This window comes from Manacus candei, unplaced genomic scaffold (genome assembly GCF_025592945.1).
Source record: "Manacus candei isolate 608988 ecotype Guabito, Panama unplaced genomic scaffold, ASM2559294v1 h1tg000150l, whole genome shotgun sequence".
NCBI lineage: Eukaryota > Metazoa > Chordata > Aves > Passeriformes > Pipridae > Manacus > Manacus candei.
Window position 1 is genome coordinate 508,080 of NW_026138198.1, and position 20,064 is coordinate 528,143.

The window sequence follows — 20,064 nt, forward strand, 5'->3', positions numbered from 1 at the left end:
GAAAATTACTCTCCCTGGGCACAGAGGGTCATATCCACAACGACAAAACCTTGTTAGGCCTGAGAAACTGAGAGTTTATGGCAGTTTGGGGAAAACTCACATGAGATCTTCTCCCCCTCTCTGCAATGCTGAAGCCAAAAGCCAAAAGGAAAACAATTATTATTCATACATTGCAAAAAAAAAGCTTGAAAATGAAAAGCTCTGCTGGGAGAGCTGGAGATGTTCAGACTGGAGAAAGGGAGGCTTCCAGGGAGACCTTAGAGCACCTTCCAGGGCCTAAACGGGCTCCAGGAGAGCTGGAGAGGGACTTTGGACAAGGGTCTGGAATGACAGGACAAGGGGGAATGGCTTCCCACTGCCAGAGGGCAGGATTAGATGGGATATTGGGAAGAAATTCTTCCCTGTGAGGGTGGGGGGGCCCTGGCACAGGCTGTCCAGAGAAGCTGTGGCTGCCCCTGGATCCTTGAAAGTGTCCAAGGCCAGGTTGGATGGGGCTTGGATCAACCTGGGCTAGTGGAAGGTGTCCCTGCCCATGGCAGGGATATGCACTGAGATGGTCTTTAAGGTCCTTTTGAACCCAAAGCATTCAGGGATTCTGTGGTTCTAAGAAAATCTGGCTGTGGAGAGGTAATTCTGCCACAGCCCTGCTGCTTCCAAGGTCTCACAATCCCTCATAATAGCAGGAGACAGGCCACAGATTGTTCATTTTGGGTCTCATGTTGGGCACCAGGCTCTGATTTTAAGCTTAGGATGTTAGGGATACCAAAAACAACCCCTGGAAAATGCTGATCCCCCTTTCAGAATGGGAGACGTGGGAGGGTCTGAAGGACTCCAGGGAAAGGTTTCACATTAATATGTGACAATGCAGAGATGCAAAACCAGCTGCAAAAGCAGAAGGCAGCGACAGTAAAGCCAAATGTGCCTTTTCCCTGCACTCCAGTCACAGGGAATTGCCATCAGCTCCAACATCCAGTGCCATGGTTACCCATGGCACCACTGCAGAGCCCGTTTGGCAGCCCAGCCATGCCGTGTCCCCTGAAGTCACTTCCTTGCCTAATCCAGTTTAACATCCATCACACCACACGCCCTCCTGGAGCCCGAGGAGATGGGCTCAGTGCCCGTCCTCTGCCCGGAAAGGCAGCTCTGCCTTCCTGCCAGACTCCCAAAGGGCTGGAGCAGCAATCCCAGCGCTGCTCCGCAGGGATGCCGGGCTTGGACACGCCACCACACACATCCCATCCTGTCCCATCCCATCCCATCCCAACCCCCACCTTCACAGACTGTCCCCGAATGTGCCCGTGTCTGCTGATTCCCAGGAATGGGGTCAAGGGGCCAAAGCAGCCAAAAACTGAGGGTCTCCTCCTTGCTGACAGCACAGAGACGTGGAGGAGATGTTCCGAACTATCCAGAGAAGGAGGGAGCGAGGGAAAAGCTCCCTTCCTTTCTTCTCTACTCTCCCAAAGTGCCCATTTCCCAAAAATGTTTCACTGCATCACCCTAATTTCAAGTGTCCAAGGCCAGGTTGGACAGAGCTTGGAACAACTTGGGATAGTGGAAGCTGTCCCTGCCCATGTCAGGGGGTTGGAACTGGATGGGCTTTAAGGTCTCTTCCAACCTAAACCATCCCATGATTCTATGGCAGTTTCTGGAGGGGATCCCAATCCCCTGGTTCCCACAGGTCCCTGCTCCTCCTGGCACAGTGTGAGGTCCGTCTCCATATTTCAGGAGGCTGGAGGGCAGCTCCTGCCATCCCGTGTCCCCGAGGAGTGGCTTCTCCCTCGCTCCTCTTGGGCAGCTCCGTTTCCAGGCGCAAAGACCTGCCTGGTGCTTCTTTGTGCCAGAGCGTTTCCGGTGGGGGAATAAAAACACTCATTAAGGGCCTGCACAGGCAACGAAATGACACTTTGTCATCTTGGATTTGAGCTGAACACACGTCAGTGGGGCTGACGAGAGTCAAATTAATTTGGCTTTTGCAATGGCTCCTGCGTGACGTTAATAAAAGCGGTGTTTTGTGAAGGACACAGAGAGATTCGTGGCCATCCTTGTCCTCACAGAGCTCTAATTGAGGCCCTTTTCTCCTCTGGAATCAGAGAAGGAGGGCTGATGGCTTTTTTTTTTTGTTTTGTTTTAGGGCTCTGGGGATATCCCCCGCCCAGCAGCGCAGGATGTATCCCGAAGATGTAAAGGGACGCGGGATGCAAAGGGACTCAGGTTTCACTGGGTTCCTCTCCTTGCATGCACCAATTTTTCTTTTATTTTGCCATTAAATTTGATCCAAATCATTTCTTTGACCCCACTTGCCAGGACTGCTGTCCCTCATCATTGGGAGAGTGACTCCACTGCAGCGACAAGCAGATCCCAGCGGGATGGATGCCGGAGGTTGTCTCCCAGCCCCGTGTTTCCTGATGAGGAGCCATAAACCTCCCAGAAAAACAAGCAGCTGGCAATTAGCGGTCAGCAGCCGAGCTGGGGGCTGGCAGGAGTGAATCCTTGGAGTGGGAGCCGCTTGGAGCATCCTGCCTGGGGTTTGTCCCCCGTGCTGCCACGGATCCTGCTGGGCCCTCTTCCCACCGCTGTCACATTCCTTGGCATGCTGGTCTCTGCAGGATGTGACCCCCTTGGCATTTCCAACATTTTTCCCCTTTTTTAAAAAAACTTTTCTTTCTTTTTTTTTTCCATCCCAGGCAGCCTTTCCCTCTGGCTTAGCAGAGAATTAGGCAACTGGTCCTGAAATTCCAGCGTGAGCAACCAGGTCACGACCATTCGGATAAACAAAGCGCACGGACCCACGGCTCTTCCCAAAGATTTTTGGCTCCTTCTCAAGCCAAGCACTCACTGAGACATAGTTGGGTGCACCAAAAACCCTGAACCCAGGAAGTACCTTTGCTCCTGCCGCGTGCGTGGATGGGGGAATAATTTGGGAAGGGGCAACCGCGACCTCCGAGCGGTGGGTGGGACGCTGCCAATCCAGGGATGGATAATGACATTCCACTGGTGTGGGGAGTAACTTCATCCTCATGTTCAGGCACATCTTGCAACCCCCTCCCCCCCAAAATTCCAGCTCCTACAAAACCCCCAAGCCACGGGGTGCTGCCAAAAACCTGCCGGTGGGGCTTGAGCAATAGCAGCCCATGCCTGACATCTGCCCACACGCATTTCGGAGGCCAGTAAACTTCCTGTGGATATTGGCTGCCTGACAGCAGTGACTGAAATATCTGCCTTTTCTTAGGGTGGGTATTTTTTGGCTTTGTGTTTTGATAACAGGTAGGAGCTCTGCCTGCTTTTCCCTGGCTGTGGGAGACACAAGTCTTAGGGAAGAGCTCAGGGGTGGGAGTGTTTCTGCGGCTGGAGAGCAGAGGTGAGGTAAAAATGTCATCACACGTCTCTAAAACACAGTTTATTTTCACTTTTTAGGAAAGCTGAGGCACCCATTTCCCCTGCCAGCCTCTCCTTCTGCCTCCTCCCCCCATTCCCGTGGCTTCATCCCACGGATGCTCCAGGCAGGCGACACATTTCCTCCAGGAACCAGATCTACCCTGAGGTGCATCATAAGCACGAACCCACACATGACTCAGCAGGATCCTTTGAGAGACATTTATTACTTAAATAATAACTATTTTTTTTTTTTACATCATCTCAGCTCTTACACAGCAGAAAATCTCCAAATCTTGGCACTTTTGGGTGTTCTGAGCAGAGCTGCAGCTCCCAAACGAGACACCCCACTTGCAACAGCACAATGCCACTGTGTGTTGGATGCTGCACAAACAGGAGCCACAAGACCCTCAGTGACCCCTAACAGCAACAACAGCCTTGGAATGTGGGATTGGATGCTCCTCATCCCAATGGGAGCCAGCTTAGAGCCCCAAAGATCAGGAGGCATCTCGCAAAACAAAATAGAGGCACTGGAGGATGCTGCCTCAGTCCAGGATTGATGACCTGGATGTTTTTGCACTTGGGTTTTAATTTTTTTCCTTTTTTTTTTTGTTTTGTTTTGTTTTGTTTTGTTTTGTTGATATTTTTGTTTGGTTTTCATTTTGAATAAAACTTGCAGAGAAGTGAATGCCCCAAAACCCACCAGCAGCATCACCCTGGCTGTGGGTGAAGCTCGTGGCTGTGACAGATACCTCTCAATCCTTGGTCAGGTTCTTTATTCCCCTTGATGGCTCTTGCACAAACCACAAGGCAAAGGGAATTGCAAAATGGGTGCTGAGGAGGGGCTGCAGACTCTGCTCCATCACAGCATGAGGGAAGTGCCATAATTTGGTTTCTTCTCTGCCCTGGTGCCCCTCAGGGACCCACCGGTGCTTAAAATCTCTGGGGTGGGGGACAGACAGACAGACAGACAGACACATGCACAGAGATCTACACCTGAAAAAGTGCATTTCTTTAGGTAACTGGCCTATAAAAAAAAGGGGAATATCTGGGGGCACACTGCTCCTGTTGTCTCCTCTCCAACCCCTAGGGATCTGTGCGGATGCTTGCAGCCACGATGGCCATCCAGCCCCACCTCCAGGAGCTGCCTGCGCCCCAAAACCACCTCAGGGACCTTTCTGGGAAGCACACCGGCAGGAAGCCCTGCTTCCCAACATCCCTCCCCAGCAGTAGTGTTATAGCAAAGCCCCCCATGCTTCACCCCCTGACTCTCCCACAGTGGAGCCAAACAGAGCCCTCCCCCTTTTCCATGCAGGACCCGCCCCATCTGAGGGTTACAGCCCTTCCCAGGTATTCATCAGCCCTTCTGATCTTGTCCCACTGTAATTTTTTGCCCTGTGAGAAACCACACTGGCTTTCCAGGGGCTTCCCAGGTGACACCTGGCCCGCCCCAGGCCCACCCCACGGCAGCCACGTCTCTTTACGGGCCGTAAGGCAGAGCTTCGTTAACACCTGTCCGGGCTGTGCTTCACCTGGCAGGAGTCTCCTGGAATGGCTGATGGATCTATGGCTCACAGGGGCCCAGTTTTGTCTTTGCAGGGCATGGAGTCCGTCTGTCCGGGAGCGTGGGGGTCACCCGGCAGCACAGCACCGAGCGCAGGAACCGCAGCACCGGCGGCCTCAGGATGGCAAAGACCCAGGGATCGACGATGGAATTGATGGAGAGGAACCTCAGGGCGAGCAGGTCCCACTCGTGCTCGCCCTCTTCCGTGATGAACTTGTTCATGTAGGCACGGATCTGCAAAAGCACGGGATCGTGGAATGGTTTGGGTTGGAAGGGACCTTAAAGACCATCTCGTTCCAAGCCCCTGCCATGGGCAGGGACACCTTCCACTAGCCCAGGTTGCTCCAAGACCTTTCCAACCTGGTCTGGAACACTTCCAGGGATGGGACAGCCACAGCTTCTCTGGGCAACCCATGCCAGGGCTTCACCATCCACAGAGTAAAGAATTTTTTCCCAATATCCAACCTAACACTACTCTTTTTCAGTTTGAATCCATCCCCCCTTGTCCTGTCTCTCCAGGCCCTTGTAAATAGTCCCTCTCCATCTTTCCTGTAGCTCCCTTCAGGTACTGGGAGGCCACAATCAGGTCACCTGGGAGCTGTCTCTTTTTCAGGCTGTACAATCCTGATTCTCGCACCCGTGGGACGAAACACCACGTGTGAGACGGAGAGGATGAGGAGTGTGGGACTGCTCCCGTCCTTCCCACAACGTGCCGACTCACAGCAGCCCACGGGGCTTCCTGGAAGGGTGACTCAGCACTCCTTACTCACACGGGTCAGCTCACCACCCCCTCCCTCCGGGGGCCAGGGGATGCTTGGATGGGGGTGGGAAGCACAAGCATCCCTCCGTTGGGTACCACCCGGGGATGGCGCATCCCAGGGCAGGAGGCGGCCATGCTGCATTTCCAAGAGGTGTCCTGGGGTTTTTTTTTTTTAGGGGGAGGATTTTGTGACCTGATGGGTTGGTGTGCTGGCTGCTCCTGGGAGGAGGGTGGTTGCTGTGGGCAGCCCTGGACAGGAGAGAAAGTGTCACCCCCAAGGAGGCACCGGCGGCGTTCGGTTTGAGACGCTGCCAAAACGCAGCCCAAACACAGCCCCACATGGGAGCTGGGCGACGGGAAAAGGGAAGCTGGCTCTGGATAAGGCTATATCTGCTACCACAGGGCCCGTGGGATCCCCGCCAGCGCCGCTTTCCCATCCCATCTGCCCCAAGCAGACTCACAGGGCTCTGTGCACGTGCCCCCACCAAAGGGTTCCACTTTGTAATGACCACAGCAGCCAAACCCGGGCTTTTTTTGGGACACAAAAACCGCTCAGGATGTGTGAGACCATTTGTCAGGAGCTGAAGCGTCTCTCAGGGCTTTCGGTCTGGCTCCTGGTATGCTCACGAGCATCCAAACATTACTCCTTTGCCCTAAAACCCCGTCAGCCTGGCTCGGCTCTACCCCGTGCTTATTTTCTTTTCCCTTAGGAAAAGAAAGGGAGCATGAAGGAAGGTAGAGTCTATTTAACACAGAATTAGCACTGGCTGCACTCCCAACCTTGGTGGGGTTCCCTTCTAATGGGAACAAAATGACCTCCTGTGGCAGGGGGTCACATACACACAGCCAGGGGATTGAGCTACTCCGGAGTCCAAGATGATCCCGCTGTAACACCATTTGGAGGGATGAAAAGTGGCCCTTTGGAGGGGAGAGCCCCAAGCAGAGTCAGGGGACTCGCTTTCTCCCCTTCCTCACTTGGCTGTGGGGGTTCAACCCTGGATTTCTACTGGAAGTCTTGTACATGGATGGGGTGTGGGATGTGGGGACAACCCCTGCATCTCCAGCTCCATGCGCAGAACTCTGGGATAACTCATCCCACCAGCACAGATACCCACTGCCTCCATCCCAGGGCATCTCCTTCATCTCCATCTTTGGATGCTTAATTGATTGCTCTGCCATCCCTCACACCTCCACCAGGAGTGCCCGGCTCCTGGGAACTGCAGTGATGCCGTGTGGTCCAGGTGATCCCCACCCTGGTCTCTGCCTGAGCCTGGCTGGCCTTTGAGCTTCCGTGGGGTGGGAGGGCACTCCTGCCATCTCATCCTTCTGCCATCTCATCCTCCTGCCACCCCATCCACCTGACACCCCATCCTCCTGACACTGCATCCTCCTGACACTCCATTCTCCTGCCACCCTGTGATCCTGACACCCCATCCTCCTTCTGGCACTGGGGATACAGGGAGCGATTTCCCCCCACTCCCCAAGGGACGTGCAAATTGCCAAGAGCTCGTGGCCACGCTGGGCTCTCCCAAGCTTCGGGAAGAGCAAAGCTTTGACCTCAACCCTTGGGATTTGGACAGCAGAGCTGGGGGCGAGCCTTACAAAGGGAAGGAGAGAAATGTGGGTGCTGGGCAGAGGGGACCCCACCCCGGGGTGGGAGAGGTGGCCGCACTCACCGTGAAGGGCAGGGAGCAGATGACGAAGGTGATGGTCATGATGGAGAGGAGGAGGAGGTGGTCGATCTCCTCGGCCATGGAGAACATGCGGCGGCCGCAGCCGGAGGCCGCGCGGGGCTGCTCGAGCGTGGCCACGCGGCGCGTCCGCTGCGCGCGGCGGTGCATGCGGGCCAGGTTCACGATCACGCTCAGGTTGCAGAGCAGCACGGCCAGGATGAGGAAGAGGAGCAGGGTGGCGTAGAGCAGCGAGAAGGTGACGTTCAGCCCGGCCGCCCCCCGGCCGCCGCGGCTCTGGTGGGAATCCAGGTGCATCTGGATGAAGCACCAGGTGCCGGGGCAGTACTGGACGTAGCGGCCGAAGCCCAGCAGGGGCAGGGAGCAGAAGGCGGCCGAGAAGGTGTAGATGGCGGGCAGGGCCACCAAGCCCGTGCGGGGGCTGAGGAAGCGCTCGTAGAAGTAGGGCTGCCCCAGGGCCAGGCACCGCTCCAGCGCCATGGTGAAGAGGATGAGCATGGTGGCGAGGCCGAAGAAGCTCATGGCGAAGCCGAAGTAGAGGCAGATGTGCCCTCCCTGGACCAGGGCGGTGAGGGTGTGGTTGCGGTGGTAGGACGCCAGGACGAAGGGGCTGACGGAGCAGGTGCCCAGCAGGTCGGTGACCACCAGGGCCAGCACTAGGACGTGGAAGAGCGAGGGCGGGCGCTGGCGGGGCCCGCGGCGGCCGTGCAGCAGCAGCCCCAGCGCCAGGAGGTTGCCCAGGAGCCCGGCCGAGAACATGAGGGCGCTGATCAGCGGGTGAGCCTTGGCCGGCAGCGCTGACCCGCCGCGCCCGCACCCCCGTCCCGTCCCGTTCATCCCTCCGCCGCCGCCGCCGCACGACCGACTGCGCTGCCACCCCCGGCACCGGCACCGCCCGCCCCGACGGCACCGCCCCACCCACCGCCCCCCGCCCCGCCCGCCGCCCCCGGCACCGCCCCGGCCCCGGCCCCGAGCGATGGACGGGAGGGGCGGCGGGAGACACGCACGGACGAAACCCCGGCGGACCGAGAGCCCCGGGGCCGGTCTGGGAGCCCCGGACACGGCCAGTCCCGGTGCGGTGCCAGCGGTCCCGGTGCGGCCCCAGGACCGCTGGTATTGCCCCGGTACCGCTCCGGGAGTGCCGAAGCACGCCCAGCTCCAGTGCCCGACCGGGAGCGCCTCGCGGGGCCATCCCCTGTGCCGGGCTGGGAGCCCCGGAGCGGCTCCGGGAGTCCTTTGCATGCCCAGTCCCGATGCCGGTTCAAGAGTCCCGGTACCGGAGCCCCGGTGCAGCTCCAAGAGCCCCAAGGCACAGCCAATCCCGGCGTGGGATCCAAGAACCCCGCACATGATCCCGGGAGGACCGGGAGCACCTCGAATGGCCAGTCCCCAGCCAGTCTGAGAGTCCCAGTGCCGGTCCAGGAGTCCCAGTGCTGGTCAGGGAGCCCCTTTCATGTCCAGCCTCAGTCCTTACATGGCTTTGGGAGCCCCAACACCAAGGTGCTGATCTGGGAGCCCAGTGCCATGGCCAGCCCTGGTACCAGTCCAGGAGCCCCACATGCAGCCAGCCCTGGGCTGGTCTGGGAGTCCCAGTGCTGCTCCAGGACCTCCAAGGCACAGCCAGCCCCGGTGCTGATCCAAGGACCCCAAAGCACTATGAGCCCCACTGCCACCTTCCTCGTTCTGGTGTGGGGCTACCAGGGACACCCAGCTGAAACCAGTTTGTGTGGGAAGTTCCCATGGCCCCAGAGCTGCCTGGAGCTCATGGAGAACTCCTTGCCCCATGGCTGGCACCATGCCACGTCCCAGTTGTCCCCCCCTCTTATATGTCATCAGAACTCCCCATGTGAGTGCAGCCTGCAGTTGGTGTCTGGCCATGACCTTAAAGACTGTCTTGTTCCACCGTGGGCAGGGACACCTTCCACTAGACCAGGCTGCTCCAAGCCCTGTTCAACCTGGCCTTGAACACTTCCAGGGATGGGACATCCACATGCTCAAGCCCACAGGTCTTGGATGCTCTTTTGATCCTTCAGGACACCAGCCCTCACTCAAGCTGCCCTTTATTTAAGCAGCTGGTGCTTCACAGGTTATTTCCAGACCCCTCAAGTGTAGAAAGTCTTTTACCTCCCCTGGCCCTGGGACTACTCCAGCAGCTGCAACTACTTCATTTTTCATTTATCCAGCACACCCGGCCCCCCAAACCACAGTGAAACTCTGCAGCGTCCACGACTGTATCACAGACACGGCAGGCTGAGGCCACAAGCGTGTTTTCGGCTGTTATTTTTAAAACCTTGCTTTTGTAACAGGAACTTCGTACAGGAAATGGGGTGCACAGCAAACTCCAGGGCTGTGGTTTGTGACAGCACCTCCATTTCCGAGGGGGCCACTGCTAGTCCCGGCTTTGGTTTCTTCTCCCACACGGCTCAAAGGCTTCTTCGGTGCGGTGGGGAGGATGAGCTGTCACCTCACGGGTGGCAGGGCCACCAAAGCTCCAGCCCTCCCTGTTCCCATGGCCAAAGCAATGGATGAGATGGAGGGGATGGTGTTTTAGCCATCCCAGATTAACCCTGCACTCAGGTAGGCCAGGAAAACACACCTCCCAGGAGCTCTCCTATCCCTCCTCCCAGCCCTGTGGAACTGATCCAGCAGATCCACCAAAGCACGTGGACACATCTGATGGTGGGAGCCATCCTGTTGGCTTCCCGAGGGCTGGATGGGACCCTGGCATGCTCAGCCCTCTGTGGTATCCACAAATTCAGTTTAAAAAAAGAGATGAGGCCGAATTCTGTCCTGATCCATCCACACAGCTCCAGTCTGCACGCCTGAAGACCTTTTCCCAGCAGTAGGCATCCCGTAGGGGGGTTACTCCGAGGCTTTTCCCAGCCTCCCACTCCTTTCTGGTGCTCCGTGTCACAGCTCAGGAAGGGATTTTGGCTTGTCTTGGAGCTCATTTTCCTGGCAGCTAATGGAGCCTTAAATACCCATCTGGGGCTTTGGGCTTCTCAACTGACAGTTGTCTCTGATGGGATTTTTTTGCAATAATAGGAAAATTGCTGGGCTTTTGTTTTTTTATTCCCCCTTCTGAGCTCAAAACCAGGAACAAACCGCTTGGTACAATTTGTCCGTTTCTTGGGAAGTGTTTGTTTTCTTCCTTTGCTTCCATGTTTAGCTCATGTGTCTTGCCTCTAACAAAGTCCATACAGAATCCTAGAACTGTTTAGGTTGGAAAAGCCCTCTAAGATCATCCAGCCCAACCATTCCCCCAGCACTGCCAAGGCCACCACTGACCCATGTCCTCAAGTGCCACATCCACAGGGCTTCTAAATCCCTCCAGGGATGGGGACTCCTCCACTGCCCTGGGCAGCTGTGCCAGGGCTGGACAACCTTTTCCACAAGGAAATTTTCCATAATATCCAACCTAACCCTCCCCTAGTGCAATTTGAGGCCATTTCCTCTTGTCCTGTCACTTGTCAGTCAGAAGAAGAGCCCAGATCCTGCCAGCTCCCCCCTCCTGTCAGGGAGTTGCAGAGCCAAAAGGTCCCCCCTGAGCCTCCTTTTCTCCAGGCTAAGCCCCCCCAGCTCCCTCAGCTGCTCCTGGTGCTCCAGACCCTTCCCCAGCTTTGTTCCCTTCTCTGGACATGCTCCAGCACCTCATACATCTTCCCAAGGGTCATTGGCATTGTTTTCCCTAAGAGAAGATTTCCAGGGTGGGCCCAGTTGAAGAAAACACTCTGAGTTTATAGGAAAGCTTCATGAATTTCATATAGAGCACTCAACCTCTGGAATTTGCTACCCGTGGCTGGGAGGGTGTTGGGATCCTGCTCCATCCCTGGTGGGTTTTAAAGGATGGCTGTGGCACTGTGGATTTGGAAGGGACCAGCCCTCCTGTGCACGGCAGGATGGACTGGATGGTTGGAATTCAACTCTTTTAAACCAAAACCCATCTGACTCGTTTTTAGCAAAACCAGACATCATTTTTCTTACCAAGCCTTCCCATCCCCATCCCTTATCTCATGCCAACAGCCTCACTCACTCCCCTGGCAAAACAGGTCAGGGTTTCGGTGCCTTGGCTTGCTATCCATGGGTTAAAAAATAATTCGACCCACTTATGGGCTTGTTGTGCCTCACAGCTCTGGCTGGGGTGCCTGGCAGCCCCAGCACTGCTGCCTGCCCAGGCACGTGCCTTCCTGCTTCCAGAATAGCTGAAAAATGCAGGCAGACAATAATAAAAAAAAAATAAAAAAAATAAAAAAAATAAAAAATGAGCTCTTTGCAAGAACCAAACAATTTGTCGGGAAATGAGCTTGTGCAAAGTTGTGCCTGGATTTCGTGAGCTGAAAAAAAACCAACCTGTCCAGAAAAGGAGAGGGATGCAGGGGGGAGGTGATGCTCGTGGCACCAGTGACAGTGAGGGACAAGGCAGCTGGCAGTGCTGGAAGGTGGCAGGGACATAAAACGGGCTCCAAAAAGAGCTCTGTTGGTGTGAGACACGTCCTGGAGCTGAGCAGCGTTTCTTTATTGCCTCCATTAAGCATCAGGTCCATCCCTTCGGGAATGGCTGGGAGCAATCTGGCATGGAGGGGTGCCGTGGGGAATGACTGAGCAGTGCAAGGAGCCTGGGAGGAGGATGGGATCAGAGAGGGCTCCACAGCAGCTCTCACCTCTTTGACTGGAGATCCCTGAGCCCCTGGGCTTTTTTGGTTCTTTTTAAGCAACATTTACAACTGAACTGCGTGTCGCCGGGATTTTTTTTATTTCAATTTTTACTTGATTTTTACTTTATTTTCCTTTTGTTTTCATTTTTTCCCGAGCTCAGCAAGAAGAAGGGGGATCTCAGCTTTGACATAAACCCCGAAGCCCCCGAACTACATACGTTTGGGCACCGAAAAATCGGCTTGCCCAAGGGACCGATTCGGGGCGGAGAACATCCGTCGCCTCCCTGCTCCTCGTGCTCAGGCCGGCTGGGAGCGCAGTCCTGGCTGGGGACGTGCTGCCATCTCTGGAGAGGACGGGGTACGGCAGTCCCGGGCCCCAGGAACGCCGAGGAGCGATGATTTCTCTGCTGGGAGGCCGCCCTGGCGCGCAGCCCCGAGCACAAACCCTGCTGGCTGCAGCCGGCCCTTGGCTCGCCCGGAGGCAGCAGTGGCCGGCTGGAGACTCCAGGTCTGCTCCCGCAGCAGGTAGGACACCAGGAAGGGCAGAATTCCCACTGAAAGTGCTACCCAAGCCATATAAGCGTGTCGAGGTCACTGGGACTTGCACGGTTCCAGCTGGGACACAGGGATGCTGCAGGGACAGGGGGGTCACCCTGACAGCCTGCAAACCCCCACCGGGATTTGTTTCCCATGATGATAAACTCATGGATGGGCCAGAGACAGTGGTGTTTGCACCATTTTAGGGCTCAGCTGGAGTCTATTCTTGCACCTTAATAAAGAACCTGCTCTGTTTTGTGTTGATTTAATTACTGCTTTCCATGGGTCATGGTTACCCGGAGCTCTGAATGTACATGTTGTGGGGAAGAGACCTTTCCTGGAGCAGGGACCTTTACTAGGACAGGGACCTTTCCTGGGACAGGACTTTTCCTGGGGCAGGGACCTTTTCTGGGACAGGGACCTCTCCTGAAGCCTCTCTAGGAGTGAATCCTTGCTGGGATCCTGGGTAGATGATGCCCTATCTCAGCCTGGGCACACACAGAGCACACACAGCTCACATGAATTGTTGGATCAATGATCTTGGAGGTCTTTTCCACCTTAACAATTCTGTGATTCTGTGTTGCTGAACACTCCCAGTCTGGCCATGCCTAGTCCATCTGTCCTGAGGGGAGTATGGATCTGTACAGTGAAGGAGACCCCAGTTTAGGGGGGATGACAGCAAGGTTTCCCAGAACCATTATCTCATCTGGCCACGGTGGAACAGGTCCAGGGAAAGCCACGGCGCAGGCTCGGAGCTGTTGACTCTGCAGCCCCACGTGAGCCATCTCCAAGTCAATACCAAGCCAGTAACATGAAACCAGTGCCTGAACCAACCCTCACTTCACTTCTTTCTCCTTAGAAATCCCTGAGGAGAGACATGAGGCAGGGAGCTTGAAGGTCCCCCCCGAACATCCCCAAACAAAGCTCTTCCCTTTCCTCCAGCTGGGAAAACTTGGTTGATCAAACAGCCACAGCCAACCCAAGCAGGTCACCTCCAAAAAGCCCCAAGATAGAGTTCCTTCCTTCAAAAGCAGAATCTATTTGACACCAAGAGTAAATATCACGTGAGAGCGGGCAGGAACACGGCTACACCTTGCAAGGCTTAACTAAACAGAGGGAAACATTCTCCCTCTCTCCTCCAAGGACACCAAGCAGCTGGTCATCATAATTTTTTTGGCCTAAATGGTCACTTGAGGCAGATATCAAACCCAGTTAATATGTGTGGCTGAGGGGAAATGGACCTTTCATTAAAATGATCGTTCGTCTGCACGCTTGCACCGAGAGCTCGTACCAGGCTCTGTGTTCTCTCAATTATTGCTCTTATTAAGGCTTGGGATGATCATAAATACTGAATTAAAATAATTACAGCAGGACAGGTACATCTGAGTAGCACAAACACAACAGCAGCGCTTGGGGGAATCGATCTTCCAGAGAAGAGCAAGATAAGGGCAGAGAAACCACAGCCCCGCTCGGGGGATATGGAGGATCCTGACGGGCATCCCAGAGAGAAACCCTCCCTGCCCTCTGGCTCCTCGTCACACCAGGAGCTGCTGCTCAACTTCCTGAGTCTCCACGCCCCCAAAGGCTCCCTCACACCCCTCGCCCAGTCTGGGGACACCCCAAACCAGCTCCAGATAACCCCCCTTGGCGTGGAAGGGGATCACGCACAGGACAAGGCGATGGAACAGGGCTCTGAACCACTTTATTCGATGGGGACACACACACAGTTCTCCTCCCTGTGTGTCCTCCCTGCCCTGAAGCCACACACCGAACCCCTCCTGCTTTCCTGGGGCCGGGCGCTCCCCAAACCCTCCACAGAGCGCTGCTGCTCGGAAAATTCACAGGTACCCGGGAGCCCCGCCCCGGTTCCTCTCCGGGGCGAAACGCAGCCTGGGGAGGGGACAGAAACCCTTCACAGCGCCCCTCGCCGCGAGCTGGACGCTGTCCCTCCCTGCCACAGCCCTGTGCTGCCTCGGGATGCTCCAGGGCAGGAATGGGGGGCCGAAGGCTCCTTATCCTCAACAGCAGCCGCCGGCTTCTGCCAGAGCCACATCTCAGGGGATGCCGAGCTGCGGGGGGTCTGTCCTGCGCCAGCCAGGGGGGCAGAACTGGCCGTCACCGCCCGGGTCGGACCCTTTCAGGCTGGACTTGCGGGAGTGGAGCCTCCGGCAAACCCTGCGGACGAAGGAGCGGAACACGGAGGTGCGGAAGATGATGAAGACCCAGGGATCCACGATGGAGTTCACGGAGAGGAACCGCAGGGCGCTGAGATCGGCGTTCTCGTTGATGTCGGCGGCGAAGGCCCCCATGTACGCCCGGATCTGGCAGAGAAATCAAGGAAGTAGGGAAAAATTAGGGAAGATCTTGCTACAGCGATAAAAAAAAAAATCCCCGGAAGGGGGGGGGGGGGCAGGAAAAGAGGTTTTAACCCCTCGATACCCCTACACATCACACCAGCACGTTGTGGGTTGCAGATCCAGCCGGGAGCTGGGGCTGGATCACGGCTGGTTATGGCACAGGGACTCCTTGTCAGGGCAAGGATGTTAGAGCTGGAGAGGTGTCCCCGGTGTCTGGGATTGTTTCACGGATGAAGGAAGCATTCAGCCTCCACGGGCTGCAGCAGTGGGTGCTGGTTGGGGCACCCCACTGGTGCTGCCCCTGCTGCCGTGGATACTGGACTCGGCATGCCTTGGATAACTTGGCAGGGATTCACCTTGCTTGTTTGTGGATCTTGGCAGGGATTCACCCTGCTTGTTTGGGGACCACAGGGCTTTCTCTGAGGTGATCACAAAACCAGTATGAGCCAGTCGTGCCAGGGATGCTGGTGGCTGATGTGTCACTACTTTGATTCCAGCGGTGATAGAGGGCACAGGAAAAGGAGGTGGCAGTTGTCACCAAGGGCAGTGGCAGCACCTACAGACCCAACCCCCACCCTGATCTCGGGGAGCCCCCCCCGTGGCACTGGCTCTGCCTACAGAGGGTGATGCCAAAGTGGGGCTGCAGGATCCGGCCCCAGGAGCTGGAGGGGGGCAACAAGGGCTCTCTCATGCTGGGGGGTCTCCCATCCCCACCCCACTAGCGGGAGCCCCATTCCTGAGGGAGAAATGGGAAGATTTCAGAGAGTATTTCCCCCAGGTCATGAAGTCTGGTGCAGTTCAAAGGGTCTGCTCAGCACCTTTGGGACAGGGGGCTGGGAATGGGGGGGATTACTGAAGGGACTAATGCAATGAACTGACATCCCCCCAAAACTTAAACACCTCTGGGGCAACCCCAGAGGAACAGAGGGGTGGTGATGGAAGGGGGGGTGGGTGTTGTTCCAATGGAGTTAAAGCAGCAAATAGATCCCTGTGATGGGACGGGAGACCCTCTAATGAGACCAAAACAATTACCTGACCCCCCCAAACACCTCTGGGACAGAGTGGTGGTGATGGGGGGGGTTATTCCAGGAGGGTTAAAGCACTCTGGGGACAGAGTGCTGGGAGTGGGTATTCCAGGGGGGGCAATGGAATGACCTGACCCTCCCTAGGGCAGGGTTGGGGTGGATGGGGGGGGGTATTCCAAGGAAGTTTGAGCAATGAATCAACCCCCAGGACAGGGCCGTGGGGGTGTTGTGGTTATTTCAGCAGAATTAAAGCAATGAATTAACCCCTCCCATCCCAGGACAGGGTGTTATTCCAGGGGAGTTAAAGCAACAGCCACATCCCTGGGTCAGGGTAGGGGACACTCAGAGAGGAGAAGAAATTCCCCGACCCCCCTGACACCTCTGGCACAGTGATGGTGATGGGGGAAGGGGGGTGGTATTCCATTGGGTTTAAAGCAATAAATTAAGGACTGGAGACATGCTGTTGGTGTTGAGGGTGGGCAGCCTCCCAGAACGGGATAGTGGTGCCAGGAGGGCTTATTCCAAGGGCATTAAAGCAGTAATCTAAACTTTGGAGACAGGGTTATTCAGAGGGGACTAAGGCAATGAACCCCCGACACCTCTGGGTGTGGGTGGTGGTGCCAGGGTTTATTCCAAGTACCTAAAGCAACGGCCTGACCCCCCCAGGAGTGGGTGGTGATGATGGGGGGGTTATTCCAAGGGATTTTAGGCAAGTCTGTGGCCAGAGCGTGGGAGTATTTAGAGGGGCACAAAGTATTGCCCTGAGACCCCAGAATCGGGGGGTGGTGCCAGGTTTTATTCCAAAGGGAAAAATCAACAGTTTGACCGCCCCCAGGACTGAGTGATGCTGGGGGGGCGGGAGGGGTTGCTGCAAGGGGTTTTAGGCAACGGCCTGACCCCCATGGACAGTGCGAGGGGCTATTCCAAGGGGGCCAAATCAACAATCCAACCTCCTTGGGAGGAGGTGGTGGTGAGGAAGGATTATTTCCCGAGGGAGTTAACCTGGGGAAGGGGTGGCAGGTATTTCGGGGGTGGAGGGGAGGGGGTGTAAATCAACCAGCCGAGCTCCCAGGGGCAGAGGAAGGGACTGGGACGGGCGAGGGGGGGTGTCTTCAGGAGGAGGAGGGGGCCGCCGGGCTTACTCACGATGAGCGGCAGGGAGCAGACGGTGAAGAGGACGGTCATGAGCCCGAGCAGGACGAGGTGGTCGAGCTCCTCCATGCGGGGGGCGGCGGCGGCGGGGGGGGCCCCTCTGCGGGGCTGCCGCCGGGCCATGCCGTACAGGTGCTTCATGCTGCTCACGTTGCAGGCGCCGATGGCCAGCACCAGCAGCCCCATGAGGCCGGCGTAGAGCACGGGGAAGCCCAGCTCCCGCGGGCCCCCGCCGGCCATGCGGATGAAGCACCACGTGCCCGGGCAGTACTGCATGGGCACCCCGAAGCCCAGCAGCGGCAGGGCGCAGAACAGCGCGCACAACCCGGCCGCCGCCGGCCCCAGAGTGACGCCCAGCCGGCGGGTGAGGTGCCGCCGGTAGAAGTAGGGGTGCCCCAGGGAGAGCCAGCACTCCAGCGCCATGGCCAGCAGCAGCAGGGTGGGGGCCAGCCCGAAGAAGGCCATGAGGAAGGCGAAGAGCTGGCAGAGGACGCCCGGCTCGTCCTCGCCGCGCCCGCCCGGCCCCAGCTCGCTGAGGCTGCGGTTGTAGGCGTAGGCGGCCAGCACGATGGGGCTGAGCAGGCACTTGCCCAGCAGGTCGGTGACGGCCAGCACGGTCACCAGCACGTAGAACGCCGAGACCCGCGGCGGGCGGCCCCCGGGCGACCGGGAGCGCCGCCGGTGCTGGCCCAGCAGCAGCAAGGCCAGGACGTTCCCCAAAAGCCCGGCGGCGAACAGCACCGAGCTGGGCACCGCCGACTGCCCGCTCTCGATGTAGCGGCTGCTGCGGCACTGGTAGCCCTTCGTCTCCATCGGGATGGCCCGCGCCGGGATGCGCCGCAGCGGGATGGGATGTCCCGTTCCGCGTTGGGATGTCCCGCTCCGCACCGGACCGAGTGGGATGGATGTCCCGCACCGCACCGGGATGGGATGATGTCCCGCACTGTCGCGGGATGGAATGGATGTCCCGCACCGCCACGAGATGGGCTGGATGTCCCGCAGTGGGATGGGGTGGATGCCCCGCACAGCGCCGCGGCTGCCGGCGGCGACTGTCCCGGCGGGGCGGGCGGCCCGCACGGAGGGAGGGAGGGAGGAGGGAGAAGGAGGAGGGAGGGAGAAGGGAAGGAGGTGCGGTACAGCCGGGCACAGCCCTCAGGACGGCCCCTTCTAGCCGCCCGGCCCGCCCCGGCCGTCGGAGCGCGGCCGAGGGGAGGGGGGATGCGCTGCTCCCCCGGGAGAGCCGCGGCTCCCGGGAAGAGGGAGGGGAAGGGGCCGGAGGTGAGTGCCGGGGGGGTTGCGGGAAAGGGGCTCTGGGATGAGACAACGGAAGGGAGGGAGTTGGAGCTGAGCCCCTCTGGAGCGGGGAGTGCCAGAAAGGGGACAGGGCTGAGCCCCGGGGGTGGTCACGGGTAAGGGAGTTGGGTCCAAGCACGGGGTGAGGAGTTATTGGTAAGGGGGGCTGAAACTTTAGGGGGGTGACAGGGCAGGGGGATGGGGCTGAGCCCCTAGGAGATAAAACAGGGCAGGGGGCTGAGGCTGAGTCCCTGGGGGTGTCACAGGGCTTGGAGCAACCTGGTCTAGTGGAAAGTGTCCCTGCCCATGGTAGGGGGATTGGAACTGGATGATCTTTTGGGTCCCTTCCAATCCAAAACAGTCTGTGATTCTGTGACATGATTCAACCTGACCAGGTACCACTTCTACCTGCACCTCATCCCACACACCTGCCGTGTGGTGGTACCTCTGCTGAACCCCCCGTTACCCCAGCCCACACCAGTGCTCCTCTGTCCCACCAGCAAACTGCAGGAAAAGCCCCCACAGCTGCTTCCAGGAAAAGCAGAGGCCTTTCTAACCACAGAAACTCCACTGCACAACACGCACACCACCTTGCAGGATGCATGTGATGATGAATAAGCATGAAACCCTGACTGTCTGCTTTCAGACCCCTCTGCTACGCTGGATGAGTGTGCACGAAGCACAGGGAAGTATCAAGATGACAGGAGGGGTGGGAAAGGAAGTCTAAGGGGCCAGACATCGGCATGGCATATTTTAGTGATGGGCTGCAGTTCTTACACTGCGTGAAGGGACCTCGTGACTTCTCTGGAAGAGAGGGCAGGGACTGCTTGTGGCTGTGCCAGTGAAAGTCCCAGTTCTGGAAGGTAAAGCTCGTTGCAGCTCAGCTCTGGAGGACGGTTGGTGTTGAAGTGCTGCCCTCACTAGGGTTGAATGTGAACCCAGGAGCTGCTTCCTGCCTGGGGCCCGGGGGAGAGGAAATTCAGCCAGCCCTGGGAAGGAATCCGAGTGATATCCTCCAAAAACGATGCCTGGAAAACACACCCTCTGCCTTCTTTAGCTGGCCCAGCATCCCGGGTCCTGGAGCAGCACCCACCAACTGCTGTCAGCTCCCTGTGGTGATCCCAGAAGTGGGGAGCAGGGGGAAGATGTGGTGGGATCCCTCAGGTTTTCCCCAGGGTGAAGGGAAGCAGACCTCTGGAGAGCTGATTTACCAGGAGGACAATGCCTGTCCTGATCCCTGGAGTAGTTAGTGCCAGCCCTGCTGCAGTGCTTCAAGTGCCAGGGAGGATTCATTGGCACGGGTTGTCCAGAGAAGCTGTGGCTGCCCCATCCCTGGAAGTGTTCAGGGCCAGGTTGGATGGGGCTTGGAGCAACCTGGGATAGTGAGAGGTGTCCCTGGCCATGGCAGGGGTATAGAATGAGATGGGCTTTAAGGTCCCTCCCATCCCAAACCGTTCTGGGATTCTGTGGTGATCCCAGAGATGTGCTGCCAGCTGAGCACTGACACTTCACACTCCTGCATCTCTTTTGATGGGGAAGAGACCCAAGTGCTGGGTGTCTCCACCACCACTGGGAAGTTCCTTGACAGCCACCAGAAGGCCAAATTCAGCAGAAATGTGTTGCTTGACGAGAGGAGCAGGAAGAACTGTGACAAAAAT

At 57.4% G+C, this 20,064-nt stretch overlaps 2 protein-coding genes across 2 annotated transcripts; both read right to left on the minus strand.

Annotated features, from left to right (window-relative positions):
* Positions 1-2,952: 2,952 nt before the first annotated feature.
* PTGER2 (prostaglandin E receptor 2) lies at positions 2,953-8,233 on the minus strand. Its single transcript, XM_051772194.1, has 2 exons — positions 7,373-8,233; positions 2,953-5,170 (listed from the first exon to the last, which is right to left on the minus strand). Exons 1-2 carry the CDS (start codon positions 8,222-8,224, stop codon positions 4,937-4,939), a joined length of 1,086 nt encoding a protein of 361 aa, XP_051628154.1. The 5' UTR covers positions 8,225-8,233; the 3' UTR covers positions 2,953-4,936.
* A 6,124-nt stretch (positions 8,234-14,357) lies between these two features.
* Positions 14,358-17,926, minus strand: PTGDR (prostaglandin D2 receptor). Its single transcript, XM_051772193.1, has 2 exons — positions 17,108-17,926; positions 14,358-14,900 (listed from the first exon to the last, which is right to left on the minus strand). Exons 1-2 carry the CDS (start codon positions 17,924-17,926, stop codon positions 14,634-14,636), a joined length of 1,086 nt encoding a protein of 361 aa, XP_051628153.1. The 3' UTR covers positions 14,358-14,633.
* Positions 17,927-20,064: the final 2,138 nt, after the last annotated feature.